The 25,513-nt window shown below is 43.6% G+C and overlaps 1 protein-coding gene across 1 annotated transcript in view; it reads right to left on the reverse strand.

Moving 5' to 3' along the window:
- Positions 1 to 22,136, reverse strand: part of foxo1a (forkhead box O1 a) — a 28,247-nt gene extending 6,111 nt beyond the window's left edge. Inside the window, exon 1 of the mRNA XM_030108321.1 lies at positions 21,237 to 22,136. Within this exon, the coding sequence (XP_029964181.1) occupies positions 21,237 to 21,866 (630 nt within the window). The 5' untranslated portion in view covers positions 21,867 to 22,136. The remainder of the gene's footprint in view (positions 1 to 21,236) is intronic.
- Between the last annotated feature and the right edge of the window lie 3,377 nt (positions 22,137 to 25,513).

The following is a 25,513-nucleotide window of genomic DNA, read 5'->3' on the forward strand; positions in this document are numbered from 1 at the left end:
TTTTTTAACTTAGTCTACAAATCTTCAACATATATTCATAGTATTCTGCATTTGCCCGATATTGGGAGGCAAGTCTTACGACTTACAGTTAAAATCAAGTAACAAGGCATTTATCTTGACTTTGAGTATGAATTGAATGTGCCAGAAAAACAACTCCATCCTATCATTTTCCATAGCTTAATTCCAGTTTGTAACAAGCTCTTGTTAAGTGTGCAGTCCAAGCTGAGATAATTCTCATGATCTCACTTTGACATCATTGGAGTTATTTTCTTAAACTTTAAAGATCCCCTGCAACTATAAAAGGCCACAAGCAAAACCTCCAGCTGACTCAGAGAGAAGGAGTCTGTTATAATGTCCAGTAGAGACCCTGAAATACATCAGCGGCTTTGACAATTCTTATGTGTCACTCACATTTTCTCGTTTGGAGAAGTGTTTCTGAGCCTCACAACCTCGGCCTCGTCTACACAACGATGTTTTCAAGTAAAACTTTCGCAGCATTTTGGGTTTCTGTTTAAATGACAACAATGCTTGGGGCTACTGAAAATGCAACTTTCTGAAATCACATGCTTTACTGATGTAATTATTTAGACTTAAAGAACCAGTAAAATGCAGCGGGGTCAGCACTAACCCTAACCTGATCAATTTTATCTTTTAATGATTTTAACCTGCTTCCGTTCCAGCCATGGCTCTTTAATCACCCTGTAGCTCTCTAACACCCACAGTTTGACCATTTTTCCCTTCTTTCTTCCCTTTTCCTTGACTCATGTCAGCCTTTCGGGCACACGAGGGCCTGCATGAACACTGGTCCTTTACAAATGAATGCAATTATCTCTGAATCAAATGACCTGACTGGGCTGGTTTGCATGATCTGAGGTACGTGACAGGCCTTCCCTGATTAGCCTAGAAAATGCTTTCCTCCTCCACCGCCTCCTCCTCCTCCTGGACATCGGTAGCTATGACAAAAGCCAAGGAGCAAAGTCTGGTCATGAGCCTCTTTTTCCCATGACTGCTCAGAGTGCTGCTGATTTCAGCTGTGCAGCAATAAAGAATGACTGCAATGTGTGCCGAGACGCCGGGATGTCCTGTTACAGCCCTATATCATCCTGATGACAGGAAGGACAAACTCACGGCTAGAGTCTCTGCTCCGACTCCCGTTTCCAGTTTGGCTCGTCTCGCAGTTGAAAACACAGGGTGCGATGATAGAGGACATTTTAAAAGCCGTTTCAAAGCACTGATGCAGGAGAGGGAGCGCAAACTGAGGGTTATAAAATCCGCTCTGATGGGAAATACCAGAACTCGGCAGAACTCAATGTGCCGTGTGGGGAGTGTGGCTGAGGGTGTCTGGTGGGGCCAATGGAAAAGCCTCGTCTCCCACTGTGCGTGTGTGTGTGTGTGTGTGTGTGTGTGTGTATGTGTGTGTGTGTGTGTGTGTGTGTGTGTGTGTGCGTGAGAGAGAGACAGGGAGAGATTGCCAGCTCATGTTTTCAGTAGAATGGCAGCATGACCAACAGCAGCTCAGTATGGTTCTGATTTTCTATCCTTCAACGGGCGACATAGCAGTTTCAAAACACGCTACTGGAGACACACACACACACACACACACACACACACACACACACACACACACACACACACACACACACACGCACAGTCATCTGTTCGGGGACACAAACACACACACGTATGACTAGTAATCTTCGGGGTACTCAGATTGTATTTGACGAGGATTTATCTCTGGCCGCGGCACGCAGGAGTCTAAACATTCCAGCTAATCACTGCGTGCAAAGTTCAGTTGTAATCACAGCCAACTTGTTAGTATCTCTTAGGAAACAGCGAAGGCAGGATTCCCAGCCAGGCCGCCATCACAATCAACATTCCTCAGCAAGGTTACAAAACCGGCAATTTCTCAACCCTGATTATTGTCGCCAGAGGATGGTTCTATCGTGTGTTATGTAAAAATACGACCAGAATTCCATCTCAGTGCAGAATTGATTTTTAAAAAAATGATGCACATAAGTTTAGAGAAACAAAACAGGATTGAGAGAGAAGAGACAGTTGTGGCAATTAATATGGAAATAACGGGCATGAAAATGTTTTTCCTGGCATATTCACAAAGGTAGAGACGACAGCTCCCATAGAGTCTGACTGTTTGATTTGTTTCGTGTTTGACTTCGGATGGCCTTCCTGAAATAACCTGAGCAGTTTCACAGTCAATCAGCGAACGTCCGGCTACAACCTCGCTTCTCTAATCACTAATCAAATAAATAAATAAATAAATAAAAACAAAACCCGCAGCGTCCCAGTCTGATATTGTGTCTCTCGATCAAGCCGCGGATCGTTTTCTGTGTCGTTCCCGGGTCCGCCGAGAGGTGCGCCGCCTCCGTTCTCTGAGTCAACACAACGCAGCCGCGCTGGCAAAACACGAGGAAGTGACCACATGAAAGAGGCCTGTGACAGGAAACAGAGCTAACTTCCTGTCTCACAGGAAACATGGCGGTTGGTAAGCAGAGAAAAAGGCGAGGAATGCGGAGCTGCAGAGTTGCGGGCCAAGTGGACACCGCAGAATTCACACCCGCAGGGCCCCCACTGCCCGGGGAGTTTATGTTTAGCACCAGGCTCTGATGTCTGCTGCAGCGCCGTATTCATTAAATGAGAGTTGACTTTGTTGTGTGACCGGCTGTGTCCTGGCTGTAGGATGGGCGTCCGGGTGACGCGAGTGTGTCAGAGCAGGAGAATGTGTTTGGAGTGTAGGCTGTTTAAGAAATAGAGAAAAAGAGGGGTTGTGTGTGACAGAGTGGGCTCGGATCAGTTAGGAACACACTGTGCTGATTTAAACTCCCTCACTGGCAGCACTACTGAAAGGCCACACTGTTCGGTACATCAGACTCTCCTTCTCTTCACTTCTCTCCCTCTCTCTCTTTTTTAAAACTGTCTCCTTCTTGTATCTTCTCACCTTCTTCTTTTTTCACATCTACTTGTTTCCCACATCTCCTTTCCTTCTTTCACCTCTCTTCACTCCTCACCTCATTTTCCCTCTTGGTTCTCCCCCTGCTCCCTCCTCCTCCTCCTCCTCAACCTGTTTCCACACTTTACTGCTCCTGCTTTCTCTCGCGAACTGTAGCCCTGTAGGTGCAGAAGAAAAAGAAAAAAAAAATGGCAACAGTGTGCCAGACAGATGCTGGCACACTGACCGAGGCGCTGACGCTCTGCGAGCTGCTCAAATGTCAACTCGCCTAATGAAAAAATCCCCAGAAGATCGCGACACCACCTACATGCAGTGCTGCTTTCAATCAAGTGAAGCCACAAGCGAAACCTCAGCTGCAAAGCGTTTTACAGCAGCGGGGTTTTGAAGTGCAGTAACTCTTCTGAAAGCGTGCGGCAGGTAGAAACTCACGCATTTACCAGGCACGGAACAGATAAAGGTGAAAAATGCGGTTCCCCTGCACTCTTTCCACTGAACTCATTAGAAAATCGGTGCTGTCCTGAAAAGGCATTTTCACCTTCCATCACCCAAGCTGCAGGCTTCAACCAGTGGGTGTGTTCATGCAGTGCAAACCAGCTATTTTGTGTGTCATGTCTGCAGCTGCGACCGGGGGGGGGGGGGGGGGGGGGGGGGGGGGGGGGCAACCTATAGAGCATGTGCCCCGTTTCTAACCGCCAAAATAAGTAGTCCTGCAGCAGCAGCAGCAGCTCGGTCACGTCTGGAGGTTTGTGCTGACTACGGCCGAGTCGGGGCAGTGCGGTTCAGACGCAAAGTGTGTAAGCTTGTTATTAGCCGAGCACCAGCTCAGCATGTCTGCCCACTTAACAACAGCGTGAGGCTGAGCACGCAAGTCCAGGTGAGCCGGCGGCGCAACAAGTGACAGTGAGCTACCACTGACTGAGATCACTGGGTTCGTCTGCAGGTACAGTGGCTTTCTAAAAGCTGAAATCACTGAACGTGCAGGAATGAGTCTTAAAACCGGTCAGAACATACTAACATGCCAGGCTAACTCGCTTCAAGACAGAGAGAGAACGAGAGAGAGAGAAAAGGGACTTCCCAAATTGGAAAATTCAAATAAAATCCAATTATGCAGTGGTTGAAAATCTTTGAAAGTGAACTGACATTGACAAGTATATTTATTTGGTGTTTTTGCAGACATTTAGTAGCTTGATATGTTCCAGAAAGGACAGGCTATTTGTCAACTGGTTATAAGAGCAGGACTTTGATTGTTGAGGGAGAGAAAAGAGAAAAAGTACTCAACAGGATTTTTTAATTTAATGCAAGATCAGAAGTGTCAAACATAAGTCCCGTGGGACAAAACACGGCCAGAAAATGGCCCACAAGAAGCTTCAATCTGGACAAGAAAATTGTAAAAATTTCAAACAGAGCATTGATTTTTCAAACAAATTTCATGAGAGTAGCAGACACAGCACAACGCTGAGAAGACAGATGAGATATCGGTAAAGCTGCCGAGCATTTGACTCACAGCCATGCTGTCAGGGTGAGTTTGTAAAAACATGCATAATGCAACAGCTATAGAAGGAGGTTTTTTTTTTTTTTGGACATTTCACTGTATTTCGCACTAGAAGTTTTCATTAAAATTGCCTTCCTGTTGAGATTATAGCTATTTTCTGCAATTTTGCGTAAATATAGATGTTTTCATCACATCACAGGAGAAATAGAAAGTATCAATTTAAAGGTTATTATGGCACTGTTGTACCGGCCTGGCCCACTCAAGATGAAGTTGGGCTGTATATGTGGCGCCTGAACTAAAAATATGTTTGACACCCGCTTCAGGTAAAGTGGCAACTTCGTGCAGATCCGTTATTTTTACACTTCCGCTGATCTACAGGGAGTGAAGTGAATAAAGAAATGAAAAGTAATGAAGTATTTTCAAAATTACAATTACACAGTTTTGCATATGCATTCTGCTGAGGTTTTTTTCTCATCAAATAGTTTAAAGTGATATCGCTTCTTGGAATTGCAGACTGTTGAGGTCAATTCTCCACAGTCTACACCAATATTTAGTATTTATGATCAGTTAATGTGGCTTAATTTAATTATGCATTTCACTAATCATGACAAAATAACGTCTCTGCTGTGTCTGGGTCAGTTCACGCCTCCAAGGCTGAAGCTAAATGTGTCACAATACACTGCAATCACAGATTATATCATCAATTTGACCTATTTAAATAAATAGTGCTGATCATTAATCAAGGAAAAAAAAAACTATAAATAAGCTGAAGTTGCCCCAAACCACTTTTTTTCCAGTTATTTCACTGGGCAGTGTTCTAAAAAGATTGTGATATTTTAGTCTGCGCTGCTCAGCCTCAAGCATACAGTTGTTTTTATCCGTCGCTCAGACTTGAATGCAACAGCCAAAGCGATACACATTCACGTCACCGCTTTGGCCAAGCAATCTGAACAGACTGGGCTGAGTTTGCGTGTTTGCAGTTTGATAGGTTATCATCAGCAACAATATTGAACCGACCAGTGATAATCACTGACCTATTTACGAAAGTCAATAAAGCAAAGATCATAAAAGGGGATTGGAAATAAAAAGGCAGAGCACAGGAAATGTAAAGCCTCAGGCTTTATTATTTACACCCTCCGCTTAAACAGTCTGAAGAAAAAGGAAATGATTGTTGCTATTAATGTTGCGTAGCAGCGAGGCACAGCACCTCATATTGGACTGGTCAGGAAAGCATAAACATGTCACGGTTAGCAGGGATATAAAAAGATCTGTGTTTAACCACAATTTCTGTTTTTAAAAGTGGTCTGGGATTAAAAATGGAATCTGACCCTAGGATATGGTTGAAGCCAGAAACAGGTTGTTTCTGCCCTTTTATTCCACCCTATTTGCCTCATTACCGCCTTGCTGCTTCACCTGGCTCCTCTCAGGACTTGCTGCATGTACACTACAAGTCATACACTGGTGTCGCAGCAAGAAAGGGTCCCTTTCTCACCCGCTGACGTCAACTTCCAATAAATCAATTTGGCCAAAAGAGGGAGAGAGATGAGGCCCGGACACAGAGTGCCCAGTGTGCAGCTCCTCAAATTCACTTTAGAGCCCAAGTAGCAGTGTATGACTTCCAGGAAAAGGACCTCCGCAGAATGGCCATTGTCAGATGCTGAGTTATACGGCCATCATAAAATGCAGATGGGGAGGCAGAAAACGCAAGTCATGCAGGAGCAAATCTGTCTGCAAATGTATTTACTGACGGCCTCTTGGCAGGATTGCTTTTTCACAATCCTCTGCAGGCGATCTCAGAGCAGCCAACGCACAAAGAACTCAAGGCTGGAACTGGGAAGGTGATTAATTGAGTCGCAGAGGGTCTCGCAGACTAATGATAAATACTGTCTGCTGTCTGGTGAGAATCAGCAAAAAAACCAGACACTTTCTGATCTTTCATCACCTGACGACAGCGCGGAGTGGAGCGGCTGGAGAGCGCGGTGAGTGGCAGAGTGGCTATTAGCGAACTTCCTGCTGTATTGTATCCGCACAGGAAGAGCTGGCCGGCCCTGATACTGATCCCACAGAAGCGTCCAGTCTCTATGCAAAGCGCCGCAAAGTGAGGCTTTGGTTGGGTGACTAGACGGTGAAAACAGTGGAGTTCAAGAGCCACAACTTCCTAATCAAAACTCTGAAGTCTGACGGGGCAAAACAAAAGGAAAAAGGAAGGAATGGGGCCTCGTCCAGGTAGGCTGCTCCAGCAGGATCACCGTGGCGGGAAAAGCTCCCAATGTATCTCTGCTGGTACATTTGCACTTGCTGTGAGAGCCACATAACTTGAAGAGAGAATGAGAAAGAAAACATTTTTGTCTTGATTCATATGGTCACATCTCCAAAACAAGCAAAGAGTAACTATGATTTTAAACCTGGAACTGTATAATCAACAACTTAAACTTAAAAACAATAAATAAATGAATGAATAGAAACTTTTTCTGTGGTTAACCAACCATCACTTTAAAGTTCTGCTTGAACTTCCATTTATTACATGAAACACAACTTATTTTAACTTCAAATACATGTAAGGCCCTATTTCAGCAACATGTTCAAGTGGAAAAAAAAAAGTGTCCGTTTACACAACAACCATATTCAGAGTCACTGAAAACACACAAACATGAGTAGATGGACAATAGCGGCAACAGTGGCAAACAGAGTTTCATGACTCCCAATCCATTTTCTCGTTGGACTTGGTAGTTTATGAGTTGAGAGTCAGCCGTAATAACAATCCAACTCAGCCGTCTGTCCACAGGAATGTCCGTGTGCTCACCATTGTTAATGTTTATAGTGTATTGTTCTCTGAGCGCATGGTGCCCAACAAGAAAACTACACAGCTTTCAAAAAGTTGCCATATAAACGCAAAAATGATTCCTTTTCACTTGAAACGTCGTAGTTGAAACAAGGCCTAAAGCGATGATCCAGGTCAGCTGTGATCTTCACTGGTGTTGGTGAAAAAAAAAGAGCTCTTTCTTGTTTTTGTGTATTCACATATCGTAGATTTGGCTACATATATTCCACTAGATCTTCCATTGTTAATATCTTTTTTATAATCTGAGCACAAATGTGATTTGTTCCATGCTGTATATTTATTTAACAACGTCTCTGCAGTGATTTAAGGTGGGAGGACAGCCAGCGCTGTGTGATTGCCTTCTTACCTGCCAACATGAGGATTCTTCATAAATATTTATCACCGGTGTTTAATGCTTTCAACATGTTTGCCAAGTACACAGACAGGTAGCTCAGTCTGCAAGTCATATGAGGGTAATATCAAGGGAAAGGCCCAGAATTTACCTCTGGAGATTAAAGATACCGACTCACTGAATTCTCTTCTTAAGTTAGTTTCGATTTGGGTGCAGATGAAGAAAAAGCCGTTTGATAGCATCGCTGACTGTTACGGTCATTTCAGCGCAGTTATATAAATACAACCGACTTTTAAAGGAGTCCTTTAAAGTCTAGACGGAGAGATCGCATTACCGCCGCCAGCATCTCTTCAGTGGCTGTATTTAGCTTTTACGATTGATCTTCAAATTCTTTTGTTCGGTTGAAGCATTTCATGGCTGCATACCTGTCCGTCTGTCTGAATACGCTCCAATCTGCCCTCTCAGCTCCTCTGGAGACAGTTCGTCCATCCTACTAAATATGAAGTACAAATATATAAATGTGCTGAAGCAGCATTTCTAATGCTTCTGTGGTTGGACCAAACTGTCCTCAGAACAGCTCAAGGTGTATAATCATCCACTTGCGTACTTGTTTTCATGTTAAACTCCTGATCTTAACTTGTACTGTCTGTGTAAGCTTTATTTTTAGTGTACTTTTCGCTGCTGCATGCACGTTTCACCTGCTTTGATGTGTTCTCTGTGAACGAGGAGTGTGATATAAATAACTGTCACTGTTGGCCTCAGTGGGGACGCAAGCGATTAGTCGGCTAAGTGAATTATTATCCACAACATGACAAATTTTAAATTTAAACAGGGCTTCATTTATTTACTGCAAACAATACTTCTAAAAGGAAGTAAACAGGCAAAAAGACAGATTTTTTTTTTTTTCCTGAGGTCTTAACCATTAAAACACCGATTCATCAGATGCAGTACTTTGAGAGTAACTTGAAGGGAAGTAAAGAAAGATTTCCTGCAGGAACAGTACAAAGTGAACTTCAACACAATTTCAAAAGACCTTAATCAGCCAACGTGTACTTTGGCAGACTAACTGAGTGACTCACATGACATTAAATATTGCTTTTTATGAACATACGCTGTTTACGAGGGCTGCTTTCATGTCCCACCAGCCACTGGGGCTCTGTGTTTACATGCAGCGCGCGCTCTGTCTCGGTCTCTCGTGCTTGTTGATTTCCTGACTCAGATTTAAGCGGCGTTGCAGCTCATGTGTACAGACAGGGCCCGGGTTGTGCCGGCTAAGCTCACCATGCTAAAATATGTGCATGTGTTGCTGCGTGCAACACAATGTGCGTCTGTAAATGCACAGAGCTGCGCCTGTGGAGCTGGGGGGATATTTTTTGCCTCTGATCGGCACGGCCCGCTGGGCCGGGCCCGCTCGGATAAAGATGCAGTGTGTGGAACCACTGCTGGGTGTCTGTGTGGCGGCCTGCATCCAAACGCCCGAGCCGCTGCCGGACGGACGGGAGGTGGAGGGGTGTTTCAGCGGGGATATTTATAGGGTTGTCAGACCAGTACAAACACGGGGATATCCCTGAGTGCTTCTATGGCTAAACGATGGATGATTCCACCAAGAAATCCTCTCTCATATGCAAGATCTTCTATGATCTACACAGAAACAGTCTGTAAAAACGCACACATTCAGAAAAAATATGGCAATCTCTTCCCCTTCTTCTCAAAACTGCATATTTCACCAAAAAATGTCACAAAAATACAGAACATAAATTGAAGGAGTTCAAAAGAGGACGCTGCTGTCAGTACAGCTATTAAACAAGACTTTCATGACAATATTTGATTGCCAGCATGAAGTCACTGATCATCATAATGCGGCTTCAAACGAAGAAAAAAAAACTGAATAGCTTTTGGATCCTTTGTGGGGCAAATCCAATTTGTTTTAGTGAATAACTGGCTATAATGACTCCCCATGTCTTTGCATTAGAGCAGCAAGGTGGTGCAGTGGTTAGCTCTGAGGGCACTGAGGGCCTATTTACACATATCAACCACTTAAAATGAAAATGCTGAACCGTTGTTGAGTTTTGGGAGTCCGTGTACAAGACAACACTGCTCCTGGACGTAGTTTTGGTCATTTCCGTGTAAACAGGCACCGTTTTCAGAACACTGCTGAGTGATAGTGAAGCTTTTCTTCAGTAAAAACACAAAAATGATTTAATTTTGTCTTGTAAATTTTGCCTTAGCAAACATGGATGTAGAAAGCAGATTAATAAATGACTGAAAGTACTTTATTTTCTTGCATTTTATGCACCATTTCATCATCCTGGTATAAACTTAGATCCACTTGAATAAGGCTGTGATGCACTGAAATGTTTTATTGCTCTGAAATTAGAATGAAGAAGCACATTAAAAAATAAACATCATCACTGGCAGTGGAACGATTCTGTCCTTTTCTCTCAAAAGTTTTCTATATATCACAAGAAACGCATGACTGCATCTGCGGCTCGACTTTTCACCGCAGCTCATTAAAGATATCCTCGTGTGGTCTCAGACTCATAGGAGAATTTGTTTAACATTAAATCATCTCTCTGTTCACTTGTAATCAGCTGCTGTTTTTCAGCCTTGACCCTATAACAGTGCAGAATGCAGACGTTCCCTATACGTCAGTGAGCTGCTGTGATAAATAAAAGTCACATGAGGACAGCCCTCTTAAACTGCGGTCATGAAAATGTCCTCAAATGTTCTCAGAGTCTAAAGTTCTAATTCAAATATTCCCTGGACTCTTGGAAAATGATGGACTGGAACATTAATGTCAAGTCAATACCAAGAGAACTGGTCAAAAAGATGCAGAAGAAAGAATAAAATCACCAAAAATCCCACACATTTAATACAAATACCTAAAAATACCACTTCATTACAGGAATAACAGTAATTTGTAATCTAGAATTTTCACCTCAGTGAAAGCAGCAAAGCAGTAAAATGAAAATATGTTTATTTCTTTGTGCTTTGATATTTTCCCTTTCAAGTAACAGTGCTCTTTCTCTTGCCCCTAACTTACTTGCACATTATGTTTGTGTGAGGTTTGTAATTTGGGGTTTTACAAAAAAAGAAAGCATCCCTTTTTAAGCTGATATCAGTGATAACAAGTCAGGTGACGTGATATCCAGAGCTAAATTAAAAAAAAAACAAAAAAAAAAAACTTTTTCTTCTGTTTAAGTCGAAAGAGTGGATTTTATCTTACTATATTAGGAGATTTAAAATGTTTATAGAGGTGTCCAGCACAAAATCCCTTCCCAGCTCTGAGTGGAGGAAGAGGAAGAATGAAAGGTTAGAAAAAACGAGGAAGGAGTCACCAAACCGGGCATGACTCTCAGTGTCGCTTCCTCTCGTGACGAGTTCACACGGCGTGCTGCTGCATACCTTCAGCTGCTTTCAAAACGCTCACTTCCTGTCAGGCTCAGGCTGAAATGTGCATCTCTGAACAGGTGGAAATCATGATAGCTTTCAGAAACGGAGTTGCTCTGGCAGTGACGGCATCTAACAGTGTGTGGAAACACCATCATAACATGTTTTTGTTATTACTGCTGGGGTTGTTTTTTCATCACTTTTCACTTTGTTATTGTTTTCTTTAATTCTTTAAAAAATAAATTAGTGGCTGGTTAAAACTACTATTTTATTACAAGTCACTGAGCAACTGTAAGAGCAGAAGAGAAGAATTACGTTTTAATTTTTTTGGAAAAAAATGTATAAATCAGCTTTAGCGGTAAACCAAGGTCCCGTTTACTTGACATTTTCAAGTGAAAATGGAAAACTTTGGCAGTGTTTGGGGAGACCATTTCCATGACAACAGTTCGACTCTGTCTCCGTGGAAACGGAGGAAAAAACAACCTTTCTGAAATTCTGTGATGATGCATGCGCACCACAAAATAGTTCTTCTGCACATGTCGATGGACGATAACGACAACGGCGGCCTCCAGAGCGCCATTACTCCCAGTCCGTGTTCCCCTGGGACTTGGTAGTTTCATTATTGAGAGTCACTCTTTTAGTAATCCAACTTGGTCATCTGGCCATATGAATATTCATTTACTTCCCATTGTTAATGTTGCCATTTGCAAAAAAAAAAAAAAAAAAAAAAACCCTAAAAGCTCTGGCATTAACCTTAAATGACTAGATGCGCATTGAGGAGGCTTAAAATTGTAATAAATTCTATTTCACTTTTTTGTAAATAGTTAAATAATCTTCCATATCAAAACTCAGCAATAAGGATGTGTCTGGATGGACGTATCGTAGGGGGACGCATTATTTTCCTGATGTTATCTTTACTGTCAATGACTTCAACCAGAGTATGAATGAATCATTGAGAAAAAAGCGAGCACGCACAGGCTCACACGTCGAATCAGATCGACCGGCACGGCTGCATTTCCAAGAATCAAAAACAAAAACAATGACGGAGGAAGACGTAGATTCCACCGGCATCGCCCCAACGGCAGGCAGGACAATGTTTATGTCATGCAGTGAGAAAAACATTAGGAAAACCTTTTTTTGTTCTCTCTCTCTCTCTCGAGGTCAGATGTCCGTCATCACGCAACAAGTGAAACTCAAGTAACCTCTTCCCTCCCCTCTGCAAAAGGTTTCTGGCTATACAACACAAACAATGGTGCAGCGATGTTGCAACTGCAATGCAAACCTGGAGCGAACACTCCTGAGGGCGGATCGCTCGCTGCTGTTACGCACTTTGGCCCCGAAGGCGGGAACCCTGCCGTCACAAGCACAGTCATAACGACACTCCTTATTAAAACGTAGATTTGAGTTTCCACCCATGCCAGCCAGCCAGCCAGCCAGCCGGCCGGCCGGCTTCAGGGCCCCGGTGAGCATTCATGTATGTATGATAGAGGGCCTGAATGAGTATGTGATGGTGTGATAATGCCGGGCGAGTCTGACAGGCACCGTGTATAATCGCTTTAGGGCAGGAATTGCACAACAATGTGGGTCTGGGTAATGCCTGTGGTTTGGGGCCCTCAGCAGAGAGCGGGCCCATAAAAGTGTTCCCTCTGCTCACTCCTTGTGTCTGAGCAGCCCATACACACACACACACACACACACACACACACACACACACACACACACACACACACACACACACACACACACACACACACACACACACACACACACACACACACACACACACACGCTCAGTCTTGTATTTCTATCCTTGTGGGGACCGTCCATTGACTCCCATTCATGTCTAGCCCCTAACCCTGACCCTTACCCTAACCCTAACCCACACCACATCAAAGCCTAACCCAAAAGAAATGTTTTTGCACTTTTACTTTTTTCAGTAACAACAACATGGTCAAGAAAACACTGTTTCTCCTACTTAGGACCGGAAAAAGGTCCCCACAAGGCACGTCGTTCCACGTTTTGCTATCCTTGTGGGGACATTTGGCCCCGACAAGGATAGAAATACAAGAACACACACACACACACACACACACACACACACACACACACACAGGAGAAGCTGATGGCGCGCCACATTCATCTTCTGTGTGAAGAAACATTAAAAGGCTTTCACTTGTCATTTTAAATCCATGCGACTCTTCCTGACTCTCGCACTACAAAACACCTCTGAGGTCTTCCCCACACACACGCACACACACCCCAGCTGGAGGTTTTTTTTTTTTTTTCCAAATTTTCTGCCTGATGAGAAGTTGCGATAGCACACAGAGCAACAGCACAGTCTGTGAAACAAACTGCCATGCCTGGGCAAAACCCACTGCCAAAACAAACAGTCACGTGCTCTCGTCCCACTACTACCAAACCCTCAGTGGGAAAAACAAAACACTCTGATTCATCCCAAATGACTGTTTACCTGACAAAAGTAGCTGGACGTCAACTCCGCGCCTTCCAACTTTAGCGTGAAGCGGCCTGCGTGGGCCGAGCGAGGCCACGATCTGCGGCGGCATCTCTCTATATGTAACGTAGAGTCGGCGTGCAGTTACTCTGAAACGATACCTTTGGGCACAGAGCCAGAGGAAGGGAAGAAAGAAAAACAGAGAGCTGGCAGGAGCGCTCCAGAGCTGTGCCATGCCAGCAGCTCAGGTGGGCAGAAACACCCCCTGCGCAGACTGGACCTGATTTTAGTTTGCAAAATGAAAAGAGGCACTTTGTGGGATTTTCCGATGCGATTTACAGTCAGAGAGATGCTCATCAGGTGTGAACGCACCATCTGCAGCGCTAACCGTTTTACCGAGTGTTATTCAGCTAATATTCATAAAAACAAAAAAAAAATACACATTTTTTTTTGCACTAGGCCCATTTTAAAGGCCGATGTTCAAAGTGAAAATGCATTGTTTTTTAATTGTTTTAGGCCCCCTCCCAATATAAATGTAAGATGGATAAAATGAAAATAATAATAATAGATGGTTTGATGTATGTTCACAACTAAGAGAAGGCTAATCTAACCACATTTCATCCCAATGCAAACTGTAACCACTAATTACCAAATCTAATCAATCCAGACTCAAGATATTAAAAGCTTTCATGCTAATTTAATAAACATGATTTAGAAACCTTCTCTTATTACTTTTTCTTGGTAATGAGGTGGAAACCCTTCACAATGATCTGAATGATAACATCATCAACACTCGGCAGCTGCTTAATGACACTTTTTCGAAAGCTAATTACAAAATATTTCCAACGACGTTTCAACTCATTTCGATTTCCACCCATAATTGTTTGCTTTCCGAGATTCTCGGTGATAACGCTCACATTTGTGATGCAGGGAAAACCTCGACTCCAGCATGCGAAGCATCAAAAAGCACATCAACCCCCTGCAGACACGGCGGAGCCTTTTTAGATGTGCCAAGCAACAGCGATTTCAACCCGCGATTCATCGCAGTAGAACTTATTTGCGGGTTATCTCGATTCTCCATGTTGTGAAGGCATTTCGCTGGGGGATTTTCTGAACTCGGTCGCGGAATAACCTCTGTACACATAAAGGCAGAGGAGAAAAAGAGCACCGCGTGGGATCAGCTGCCGGTGTAAAAGCGACGTGACTTCATAGCTACAGAATGGCCGGCTCCATAAATAACGTGCACGTGGACCACGGCGGCCCCCCCGGTGCTCCGCGCTGACCCGCTTTCCCGCCTGGTTAACAGTTCAGTCTGCTTAAGGTTTGATTAATACCACAAAATGCTTTTAAATGGCGGGGAACGAAAGCCAGGAATGAGGGTCAGAGTGGAGCCGGATAAAAAAGGAAAACATGACATTGTGAAATAATCTGCAGGGCTACTAGTTTCACGCTGTTGCTCAATCTGATCACCACGGACGAGCAACATTACATCATCTGGATCACGTTGTTGAACCAGATGAAAACACCGAAAAAGACGGATCAGTCAGTTTCCCTTTAACTTAAAATAAGATTTTCTACCATCAAAAGTCCTTCATGGGGTTCAAATTTAGAGTAAATATACCTTATTTTTCAGTTTTTTTGTGATCATTTCGGCTGTATTTACTCAAATTTATGGGATAAAGATATGAAGCGTTTAAGGAAATAATTATGACTGCTGTCTGAGATGGAGCAGATTAGAGATTAGCGGGTGGTAATCCTCGCGACTCGCAGCTGCTTTTTGACACCCCCGGTGGGCCAAGCGCTGTGACTCAGCACTCGAGTGGTACGACAAGTGGAGGAGGTACAAAACTCAGAAGAAGATACGGGATTAACCTCAGCTGGGAGAGAAAAAGGAAAGGAAAAGAAAAGAAGAGGCCGAATATCACGCCACAATACAAAAGATATAAAAGCCTGCGCTGGAATGTTCCCTGTGTCAGCCTGTCTGTCTGCCATCGTGTCTGTGCATCTGCCAGCAGCAGGGCTTTAATTATGAGGCCCAGGTTATACGCACACACACACACACACACACACACGCACAGACACACACAGGAGACTGGAGTCCTACATATCTCTAACACAGTGCCTCACAGTTCCGCTGACTAACCAGTGGCACCAGACTTTGGCCTGCGGCTCCCTGATTCCAGTAAATGTCTTGTTATGCAACTCCTAACAAGTGTCACCCAGACTGAACTTGGAGCATTCTGGGTCTCTGCTGCTCTGCTCCATCTCTCTCTCTCTCCCTTCTGCTTTTTTTTTTTTTTTTTTTTTTTCGCAAAATTTTTCTGAAGTCAGCGAGCTACTTAGGATTTCACCGAGGGGGTGGCGGGATGGGGGTGTGGTGGTGCTCAGTAACCCTTCAAAACACCGAGTGTGGCCCTGCTTTGTGCCGCGGCAGAAAAAGCAGGAATGGGGAGGCAGGCGGCGCAGGCAGGAAATGGGGAGGAGGGTGAGGAGAGCTCCTTCAGCTCTGTGCCTGAGAAACACAGCTGCCCCTCATGTCTTGGGGCAGTGCCAAGGTTGGACTCCTCGAATGCCCCAGTGTGTGTGTGTGTGTGTGTGTGTGTGTAACTGGCAGAAACAGGAGGACTGCTGTTCTATCCAGCTTTCTGTCCTACTAATACACTTTCAGACCCGGAGAATAAAAAACAGCCTGTGACTGGTGAAAAAGTACAAGCAGTTTTGTGCTCACTCAGGATTACAGTGCCTTAATTCTCCCCTTCTGTATTTCTTTAAGCCATATTCCAGGAGTTCATGGGAAACACTCTCGGGGTCAAACACAGCCGATACATACACCTCTGCATCTTCTTATGAGAACAGTGCATCTTGAATTACAGAGAATTACAGCTAATGTGTCAAAATCATGACCCAATATGCCCCTGGAACTTACTTATTGATTAGATTAACTTAAATAATTTACCTATAATGTGGTATTGAAATGCAACAAGTGCTCCACTAGTGTCTTTATGAAACTGATTCAGATAAATCCAAAAGCTATAGAGCGACACTAGTGAGACTAAGTGTAACTTTTGGCATGCATTTTTGCAAAAACGTAACAAATGTATTCACTTTTATCAGCAGCCGATACTTCAGAACAATTTAAAAAACTTCAAAGTTTTCCCTTCTGCTTTATCACTCATTCAAAGTGAAGATTGTTTGATATTGCTCCAATATTTGACATAAAGCAGAGTGTTTTTAAGGGAAAGACGGCTCCAGAAAGTAAAAAAACTCATGTTTAATGATCATGAAGGTGTTTAAAAAGCCATTCTTGGCAAATTATTTTGTAACACATTATTGCTGGCTCTGCTCAGCAATATCAAGTCAATCGTAAAAAATGAAGTGACCAATAGAGGACATCATCAAAACCCTTCATCAGGCACAAAATGTGCTTACCATGTGAATAAATCAATAATCTTAAGCTTAAAACGGAGTTTTCTCTGACAAAAATAATGAGGAATTATGAACTACAAAAAAAAAATAATAATAATGAAAAAAAAGAAATAATGGATGCAGTTTTAGGAAAACTAATAATAGTAAATGTCATATTTCCAGATTTTTTCAAAGCTGCAGATGTTAAAGTAACTTTTAGCATTAAAAATGTGCAACGTAATAAGCATTTTTAAGATTACTACAGCCATGGACTCACATATTCCATTGGAAAAAGTGAAACTGAGCATTGATCATTGATGTTAAATCATTCCATAATCAATACAACATATTCTAATTACTGCTCATTAAGTTAAGCTGATCAAAATCCTTGGCTTGGATTTCCCTGTGAGCTTCGCCTCTCCTGCGTTTCCTGTAGCAGCTGCTGAGTTAAGAGTCAAACTGAGAGCGGCTGGAGTCAATAGGTGCACTCACATGGTAATGACCCTTGTGTCGCCTGCTGTACAATCTACTCAGACCTGCGTGTTTCTCTGCTTCGGCACAGTTTGTTTTGAGATCTGTGGGAGTGTTTACCAGCGTAGGCTGTGGAATTTCAGGTCAAGAGAGCTTCGTGTACAGCGAAATCCTGCAACCGAATTGATCCCGATACTGACATCAAAGCGTACCTGAGCTGTCCGGCTCCATCGGCCGAAAGCAAATATTTACTCTGTGGTGACGTACGTATAGTAGAGAAACACAAGAAAGAACTGTTTTTGGCGCTGATGCAGGAATGTGTGCTGCATTTATTTAGTGGTATTAATGTTATAGAATTATCCAGCCTGAAACCTGTTTCAGGTATTTCATCTGCGCGTAGACCAGCCGTAACCTAACATGACTCTCTCCTTTTAACAGCACCTGTAAATTAGGCAGCAAAGGAACATTTTCTCCCGAAAGTTGGAAAAATAAACAAGAGTAAGGATCTGAGCGTGTTTGACAGGCCAGATTATGACAGCTGGATGAAAGCATCTGAGGACCTCGAAAACTGCAGTTCATGCGGGGCCTTCCCAGTCTGAGGCGGTCAGTATCCGAGGACACAGGACACAGACATTCGTATGGACAGACAAGAACGCTGGACTGCTATTCCGAGTAACTCTAAACTCAAAATCTACCAGGTCCCAGGAGAGTATGGACTGGGAGTCAGACCACTCTAGAGGCCACCACTGCAGTCCATTTACTCACAGAACAGCAGTGTGTCCTCTGTCCACATGCAGACGGACAACAAGGATTTCCAGAAAGTTGTGTTTTCCCCCTGTTTACATGAAGACAGAATTTGAGCATTTTCGAAAAATTTCACCTTGGGGGCCCGTTCTGGAAAACTGTGTAAACGGCACCTGAGAGGAGTCCACACTTCTCCTGGTTTGGTAACAAAAAGAAGGCTTACATGATGGTCGATCACGCCACTATGCCTGATTGGTTAACGTCGATCACATTTCACAGATTAAAATATCATTTTCCAAAGGCAAACAGTCCGCTGTGAAAATGGACATATCAAAAAATTAACAACGGGCTTTTCAGAAAAGGTTTGGTGACACATCATTTGTGCCATCTGTTCTCCTTCCTGTTGGACGGCGTCCCGTGCCAGGGCCAGAGTCCAGTCCATTCTGAGAGCGGCTCCAAGCTGGTCCCACCTGGCACAACTGTCCCGAAAATTCACACTGTCACAGACGGCCGAGAAGTGTGGAGGCTGTCATGACTCAGTTCAGACACGACCCACTGTGGAGGATCAGGAGGGCCAGCTTGGCCCCGAACAGTTACAGACGGACTGATGAAGCCGCTTCACGAGAGAAGGGTGGATGAGTTCACCAAGACCAGAACGCAGCTAAATTACAGCTAATATTTAAAGGTGTCGTAGATACAAAGCACACTGACGCTTCTGTCAGCAGACTCTCTGTGTCTTTGAGTACAAAGGAAAAGCCACCAAAAACTTCATCATATGACTAATTCAAGCGGTGAATCAGCCCAATACTTCCACAGACCAGACAGTTTTGTTTTGTGCTGTCTTGAAGCCTCACAAAGGAAACACTTTACTTTCTTTGGTTTGAGATTTTTTTCAAGTGATTCTTGCAAACTCATAATCTGCTCTGCCACAAAAGAGTTTCATGTATATAATCAGTCATTTCCCCCCTCCTGCTGAGACAGAACGTAAAACAGCTAAAGGTCACATATGTGTGTTAAAGGCACCCAGACATGCACAGGAAAAATGTGCAGATTTCACAAAGACAGGCCCTCAAACAAAGAAACCAGACAGGGCTTGAGTGTGCTTATCAATACACCACAATGAAGACTGAAAACAAAAAACAATTGCTGAATATATACGAACTGATAATTGATTAGACCATCTGGGAAAACCTTTGTGCACCAAAAGGCAGCAAGTTCACTCGCGAATTTGCATTTTACATCATCATCTTCGCCACAGAGGCGTTCTCACTTTATCGCGCCCCGTCTTATTAAGTGAGCTTGCTCTGAGGAGACAATGTGTGATGGCCCCCTGCGCAGAGCTCTATGAATAACTCCCTTCGCAGCAGTGAATGGCACTTTGCTTTCCCACAGTATTACTCAGTTTACACCCCCGATATGGCAGGATAAGCAGCGAACCCAGGCGGCGGCTGCACACCCCTCAGTCGCCAAGCAGCCAATCGCACAAAAAAATAAAACTGAGACAGAAGCGAAGACATACCCGCTCTTTGTCTCGGTGGCTCTCCTACACACTTGACAGGATGTAAATGATTCACTATTGCAGGTAATGATGTTGGAGACAAGTAATTTTGTTATCTTAGCCTCTGGACTAGAATATAACAACCACATTACACTGTAACCACTGGGAAAAAGTGTTGGCCAAGCAAGTGTTTCGAAACCACTGAACGCAGCACAGCTGACACTCATGGTCGAGTCAAAGGAGCACTTTCACTTCATGTGGGTCTTTTATTTGTATCATATATTTAATCTCCTGCGAGAATGCGTTGTATTTTAACTTTGTTATTTGGGACGACTCTCATTAGAAAATTCTTTGCTCTAAACTGTGCTTGATATTCTCGTGAGAAACCCTACCCTGGCATTTCTAACAGTGCCACGCACTCCACAAATGTGCTTCGTGAGCTGCTGCGGTCCATGCAGTAATCATAAAATCACATATTGTGTTCAAAGCACCCTGCCTACAACTAATAACAAAGCCGTAGAGCAGCACATACGCACAAGCTTTGAAAGTATGAATGTGCATGACGAATAGACGCAGGGGAGGAATAGCTTTTAAGGCCAAACCTACTTGGGCAATATCACCACCCTAGCAACACATCTGTCCAGCGCTGGCTTTGTTGACTGTGCCTGGTCCACTACAATGAAGGGGTTTTTCCACTCTCATTTCGCGTCACTTGACATGACTGCATATGACAGCTTAACTCAGGGTTTGTACTCTTCATAAACACTGAGGTCTAGCAGATGAAAATTTAATTCACGCGGGGTCAGCTTCACAAAACAAAACAAAAACCCAACGTTTGTCATGAAAACAAAAGTCACGAGTGCTATTTTTAAGACTGTCGATGTGTCTGTTTTAGTGAGAATTTAAAAAAATGCTGTGGCATTTGTGACTGACATGAATGTGTCATATGTCAGCACATGACTCAAACATGGGAGGACAAAACACCCCACCACTGCTTTAAATTTCATGGGCAGAGCAGACGGCCTATAACAGAGGGAAGCCGTAATAAATCTCTCACTGTGTGGCTACAGGCTCAATATGATTTCCTGCTGGGAGTGTAGACTGTCATTAATTTATTGTCAGACACTGCTGAAACTATGTGTCTCCAAAGAGAGGTTCACGCCCTTCAATAGTGTGCAGTGGGAGGGACTGTCACACCACATCAGAAATGTTAAGGCCCCGCTTGTGTAATGTTTTGGACAGCGTCTGGGCCACATGAACGCCTCTGGTATCTCCTTACAACACACATATACAGATAAAAACAACCAAAAGCAGACAGAAGCCTCCATTAATCAAACATAATGGCTTTTTTTGTGTGTGTGCATTGAGAAAAAAAATAAAGTTTACTGAAACTTGGTTACATGTGATGGGAGCACAGGATGAAGAGCCACTTAGCTTTAAAAAACTGGTGAAACAATACCTTCATGATAATGAGAGGAGAAAGTGCTGGACGGTAGATGATGGAGATCCCTGAATCCCAAATAAAGTGACTAAGAATTCATAGAAAACAAGCCAGATATTTCTGGAGTGCAGCAGTGTAGACACATCAAAACTCCTCACTGGATAACTTCAGTGCAGTCTCAGTACAGATGAGGGTTGAAACTCACCTTCCAGCCTGCAGAGCTGTTGCTGTCCCCCTTGTCCTTGAAGTAAGGCACGCTCTTCACCATCCAGTCATAGATCTGAGACAGAGTGAGTCGGTTCTCCGGAGAACTCTCGATAGCTTTGGTTATGAGGTCTGCATAAGACATATTCCCCCACGCGTTCCGCCGGGAGGAGCTGCTCTTCCTCTGGGCAGCGGCTGCAGCGGCAGCAGCGGCGGCCGGGGACGAGGAGCCCACCGGGGTGGAGAGCAGAGGCACCTGCTGCTGCTGCTGCTGCTGCGGCTGCGGCTGCTGCGGCTGCTGATGCGGGAGCTGCGGGTTCGGGTGCTGCTGATGCTGCGGCGGCTGCGGAGCCTGATGGTTTTCCTGACACTGGAAATCAGAGCAGAGGAGGACGGGTTTCTGCTCCGCGAAGTCCTCGGTCTCCTCCAGCAGGCTCAGGTTGTTGATGAACTCGGAGGCGCCGGCGGCGGGCTCCTGCTTCACCGACGGCACCGGCGAGGACGTGTTGGAGTCGCCCGGGTTGATGAACTCCGGCCGGGGCAGCGGCCAAGTGCACGACCGGGGCCGAGACAGGGGCTCGAAATCCGGGTCGATTTCCACCAGGTGTGGCTGCTGGGCCGCTTCCGCCATGGTCGAGAGGTAACTTGAGAGAAGTGTCACAATGTCATGTAAATATGACGGACCACAAAAACACGCAACTTCGCCTTCAGAGTAACGTGAGAATAATCAGAGTTAAGTGAGGTCCGCCAGAGCGCAAAGTCTGCACTGGAAGTCACATCCCAAGCCGGTCGCAGCCTCCGCGAGCAGAAAGAGAGACACAAACGTGCGTGTGAAAAGGCCTTTTAGGTGAGATGTAGTAGAGTAGGCGCTCCGGCGTGCCTGTTGTTGTTATCCAGCGGTCCAGCCTGTTGACTCTGAGCGCAGCAGCATGTGAGGACTTACTGGAAGTATCAACTGTCAGCTGGCCCCGCCCCCCGCGTGACCGGCAGCCCCGCCGGCCAATCAGCGGCGAGGACGGACCACCGAACGAGACGATTTTTCCTTTTTTTAACAGCATTAACAACAAAACATCAACCTTTCTCCTAATACTGTTTTACTCTATATTTGGCACATTGAAGGAATAAAATAAACGTCTCACCTCTTTTTATTTTCTGAGAGTCCTGCATTATCTTCACTAAAATGTGCTATCGATTGCTTTTTATATTATTAATCAGTGTATTTATTTTTTATGTTTCATTTTTATTTATTATTAATGAGGTTACCAACAAATACACCTCAGACACAGGACAAACACACCTATGGGTATAATGTCAGGGTCATGAAATAGCCTCACAGTCTGTAGGGACAAACACACAATGACATTATTGTCATTTATTTATTATTATTATTATTGTTGTTGTGTTTTGGTGGGTTGGTCTCACACAGTGGAGCAGTAATTAGCTATCCTCACTTCACAGAATCAAGGTCCAGGCTGAAATGCCAGCCGGCGCTTTTCTGTTTGGAGTTTGCATGTTCTCCCATTGTCATTGTGAGATTATGCCCATAGTCCACAAACTGATCCACAAACCGGTCCCGACTGGTGACCTGTCCAGGTGTACGTCCACTGCCCATAGTTAGCTCGGTTTGGCTCCAAATCCTGGAACCAGGAACTAATGGGAATGCTTTCATTGCATTTTATTACATTTTTCAAGTATCACAATGTCATTCCCCGTAACAGATATTCAAAAGATGAAAACACAGTTATGTGGATTTCAACATTAAAAGAAGCCAATGAAATACCAGCTTCAACTGTATTGGATTTGTTCCGTACCATTGTGGTAATGCTCCGTCCATACAGTCTCTACACGTCAGTAAATTATTAAGCCTCAATTGCCTTGTTAAAATGTGCTGGGCAGGTCAAAAGTTGTTATTAGGAACAGTTAATCGATAACTATTGTGTGTGTCATTTATTTGCTGACTAAGTATTTGAAAATCTAGAGAAACTGGGCGAGGAGGAGGGGAAGCGATCAATGCAGGATTTTTCCAGAAGAACGTTTAGGAGGGTTTTAACTGTGGATCACTCAGAAGTGATGCATATAGTTTGATATATTTTACGATAGAATGTCTTAGTTTGTATTATTGACAAATAGGTCCTTAGATATTGATCACGTTCTCAAATGATATACTGGGTAATATAGTTTTTATAGGTAGAGTGCCTGTAGTAGAGATCACCAAAACGTCAAAGCATCAGTTATCATAATGAAACTGAGAGGAGGTTTGACTTGATAACATTACAGCACAAAAAAGAAAAATAAAACCCTGAAACATTCAAGTACAAGAAGAAATACTGGTTTTGGTATGTGTCGACACTATGACGAAATTACTGAGAATATGTCGGCCTATGAAAACATGCAAGTGGCTGACATCTGAAGGATAATGTGCATTTTCCAATGCAATTGGATGTAAATCCTGGAAGATGTACTGCTTGAAAAAGCTTGGATTCTAGTTGTCTGTTAGTTTTTCTACACCTTTCTGTAGCTCAAAATGCACTATGGCTATGCATTATGGATCAATTCCAATATTTGATATTAAGAAGGATGTCTTCAGGTGCAATTTTAGCAAAAGTAACCTGTTACTGACACCATCTTCTTGCACTTAAGAAAAGTGTGATTGAATAGATCCTGCAAGAACTTGTTGCTCCAAATCATCAGGAGTCAAAAATCCCTCATCCAGCTGTCTGCTTTTGGAGGAGTGTCAAACACATGGCCCACCAGCCATAACGGACTTTCCATGGACTCCATGTCATTTCGTGACTTTTCAGAGTTTAAAAATACAAAGAAAGGATCAACTTTTCTTCTTTTTTTTCTTAAAGTAACAGCTGTTTCTAATTTATTCACAGATGGATTGCAGGGCTTTAGCAAGAGCAGCAGACATGTCTCATCACTGAGGCGTCTGCTGAGAGATCTATAACAACCCCATTATTGGTAGTGAAGTAACATTAGCATCAAATCCATACTGTGATGATAAACTTGTAAAAAATTGCTGAAGGCTGCAGAAATCATGTGCCCAGCCTTAGCCAGCATCAGCCTTTTAATTGAATGTTGCGTTTTAATAATGTACTCTTACTTCTTCACAATAAAATGAGCCCATCTGAATAGATAGATGTGATTTATAACTTATAATGCTATCGTTTTATTTCTGCTCCCCACTTCCGATCATATGCGTTTCATGTGACTTCTAATAAGCACCTTAGTTAATATGCTTTAGATGAGCAATAAATTAGATCTTAAAGACCTTATTCAACCCCTAAAGCCCCAGATAAAGCAACATAACATAAAATAAGAGCACCAGTGTATTCGACAGATCTGGAAAAAAAAAAAAACACCCCTGAAAACCACAGCAACATTTTACATTAATTAATGATTAATGAACATTTTGATCGTGAACAAGATGTAAAAGTAAGAAGTACAAAAACCCGACTGAAAGCAGTCATGAGTTGATACATAGACCTTCTTCCAGCTGAAAGCCGACGATGCTGTGCTGGGATAGAAATCTGGGCTCTGCTGACATCTCGTGGTCATTTTGGGACATTATAACATGTCACGTTGTACTGCAGTAACCTGAAGTGACCTCACCTGAAATGGCCCACTTATCCAAACTCACACACACACACACACACACACACACACACACACACACACACACACACACACACACACACACACACACACACACACACTCACAGAGACAGAGACAGAGAGAGAGAGAGAGACAGAGACAGAGAATATTAAATATTAAAGTATTAAATGCCAGAAATTAACTGGAATCTCATCTATAAGTTATTTGAAATGACAAACTCTAATAAATAAAGTTGTTTAAATGATCTTTTTTTTCTCTCTTTTTTGTGCTTTTGACACGTCCTCGTGCAGTTGCATCACCTTTTTGGCAGTAGCAGATTGACTGGCCACCTGCACCAATCAGATCCCTGCAACCCCCGCCCCCCTCTGCAGTTTTCTCAAACCTTGAGGTATGCAGAGTGTGGAAGTCTGCAGATAAATCACCTCACTGAGGGGAATCAAAACTGTCCTGTTTACTCTGCTGTGACTTCTGTTACTTGAATTGTTTTTAATCCCCCCCACCATCTTAAGAAAATAAACAGTGCAAGGGTTTATTGCCACACTTTTCCTTCTGTAATAGAAACGCCTTTCTGCGCCTCTCCAGAATTCTTTGCGCGCTCCTCGTGCGTAAAGTACGCACGGCTCAGACTGGATTGCGTAAGTCGTGAAGAAAAGGGAAGA

The sequence above is a fragment of the Salarias fasciatus genome, chromosome 14 (genome assembly GCF_902148845.1).
Source record: "Salarias fasciatus chromosome 14, fSalaFa1.1, whole genome shotgun sequence".
NCBI lineage: Eukaryota > Metazoa > Chordata > Actinopteri > Blenniiformes > Blenniidae > Salarias > Salarias fasciatus.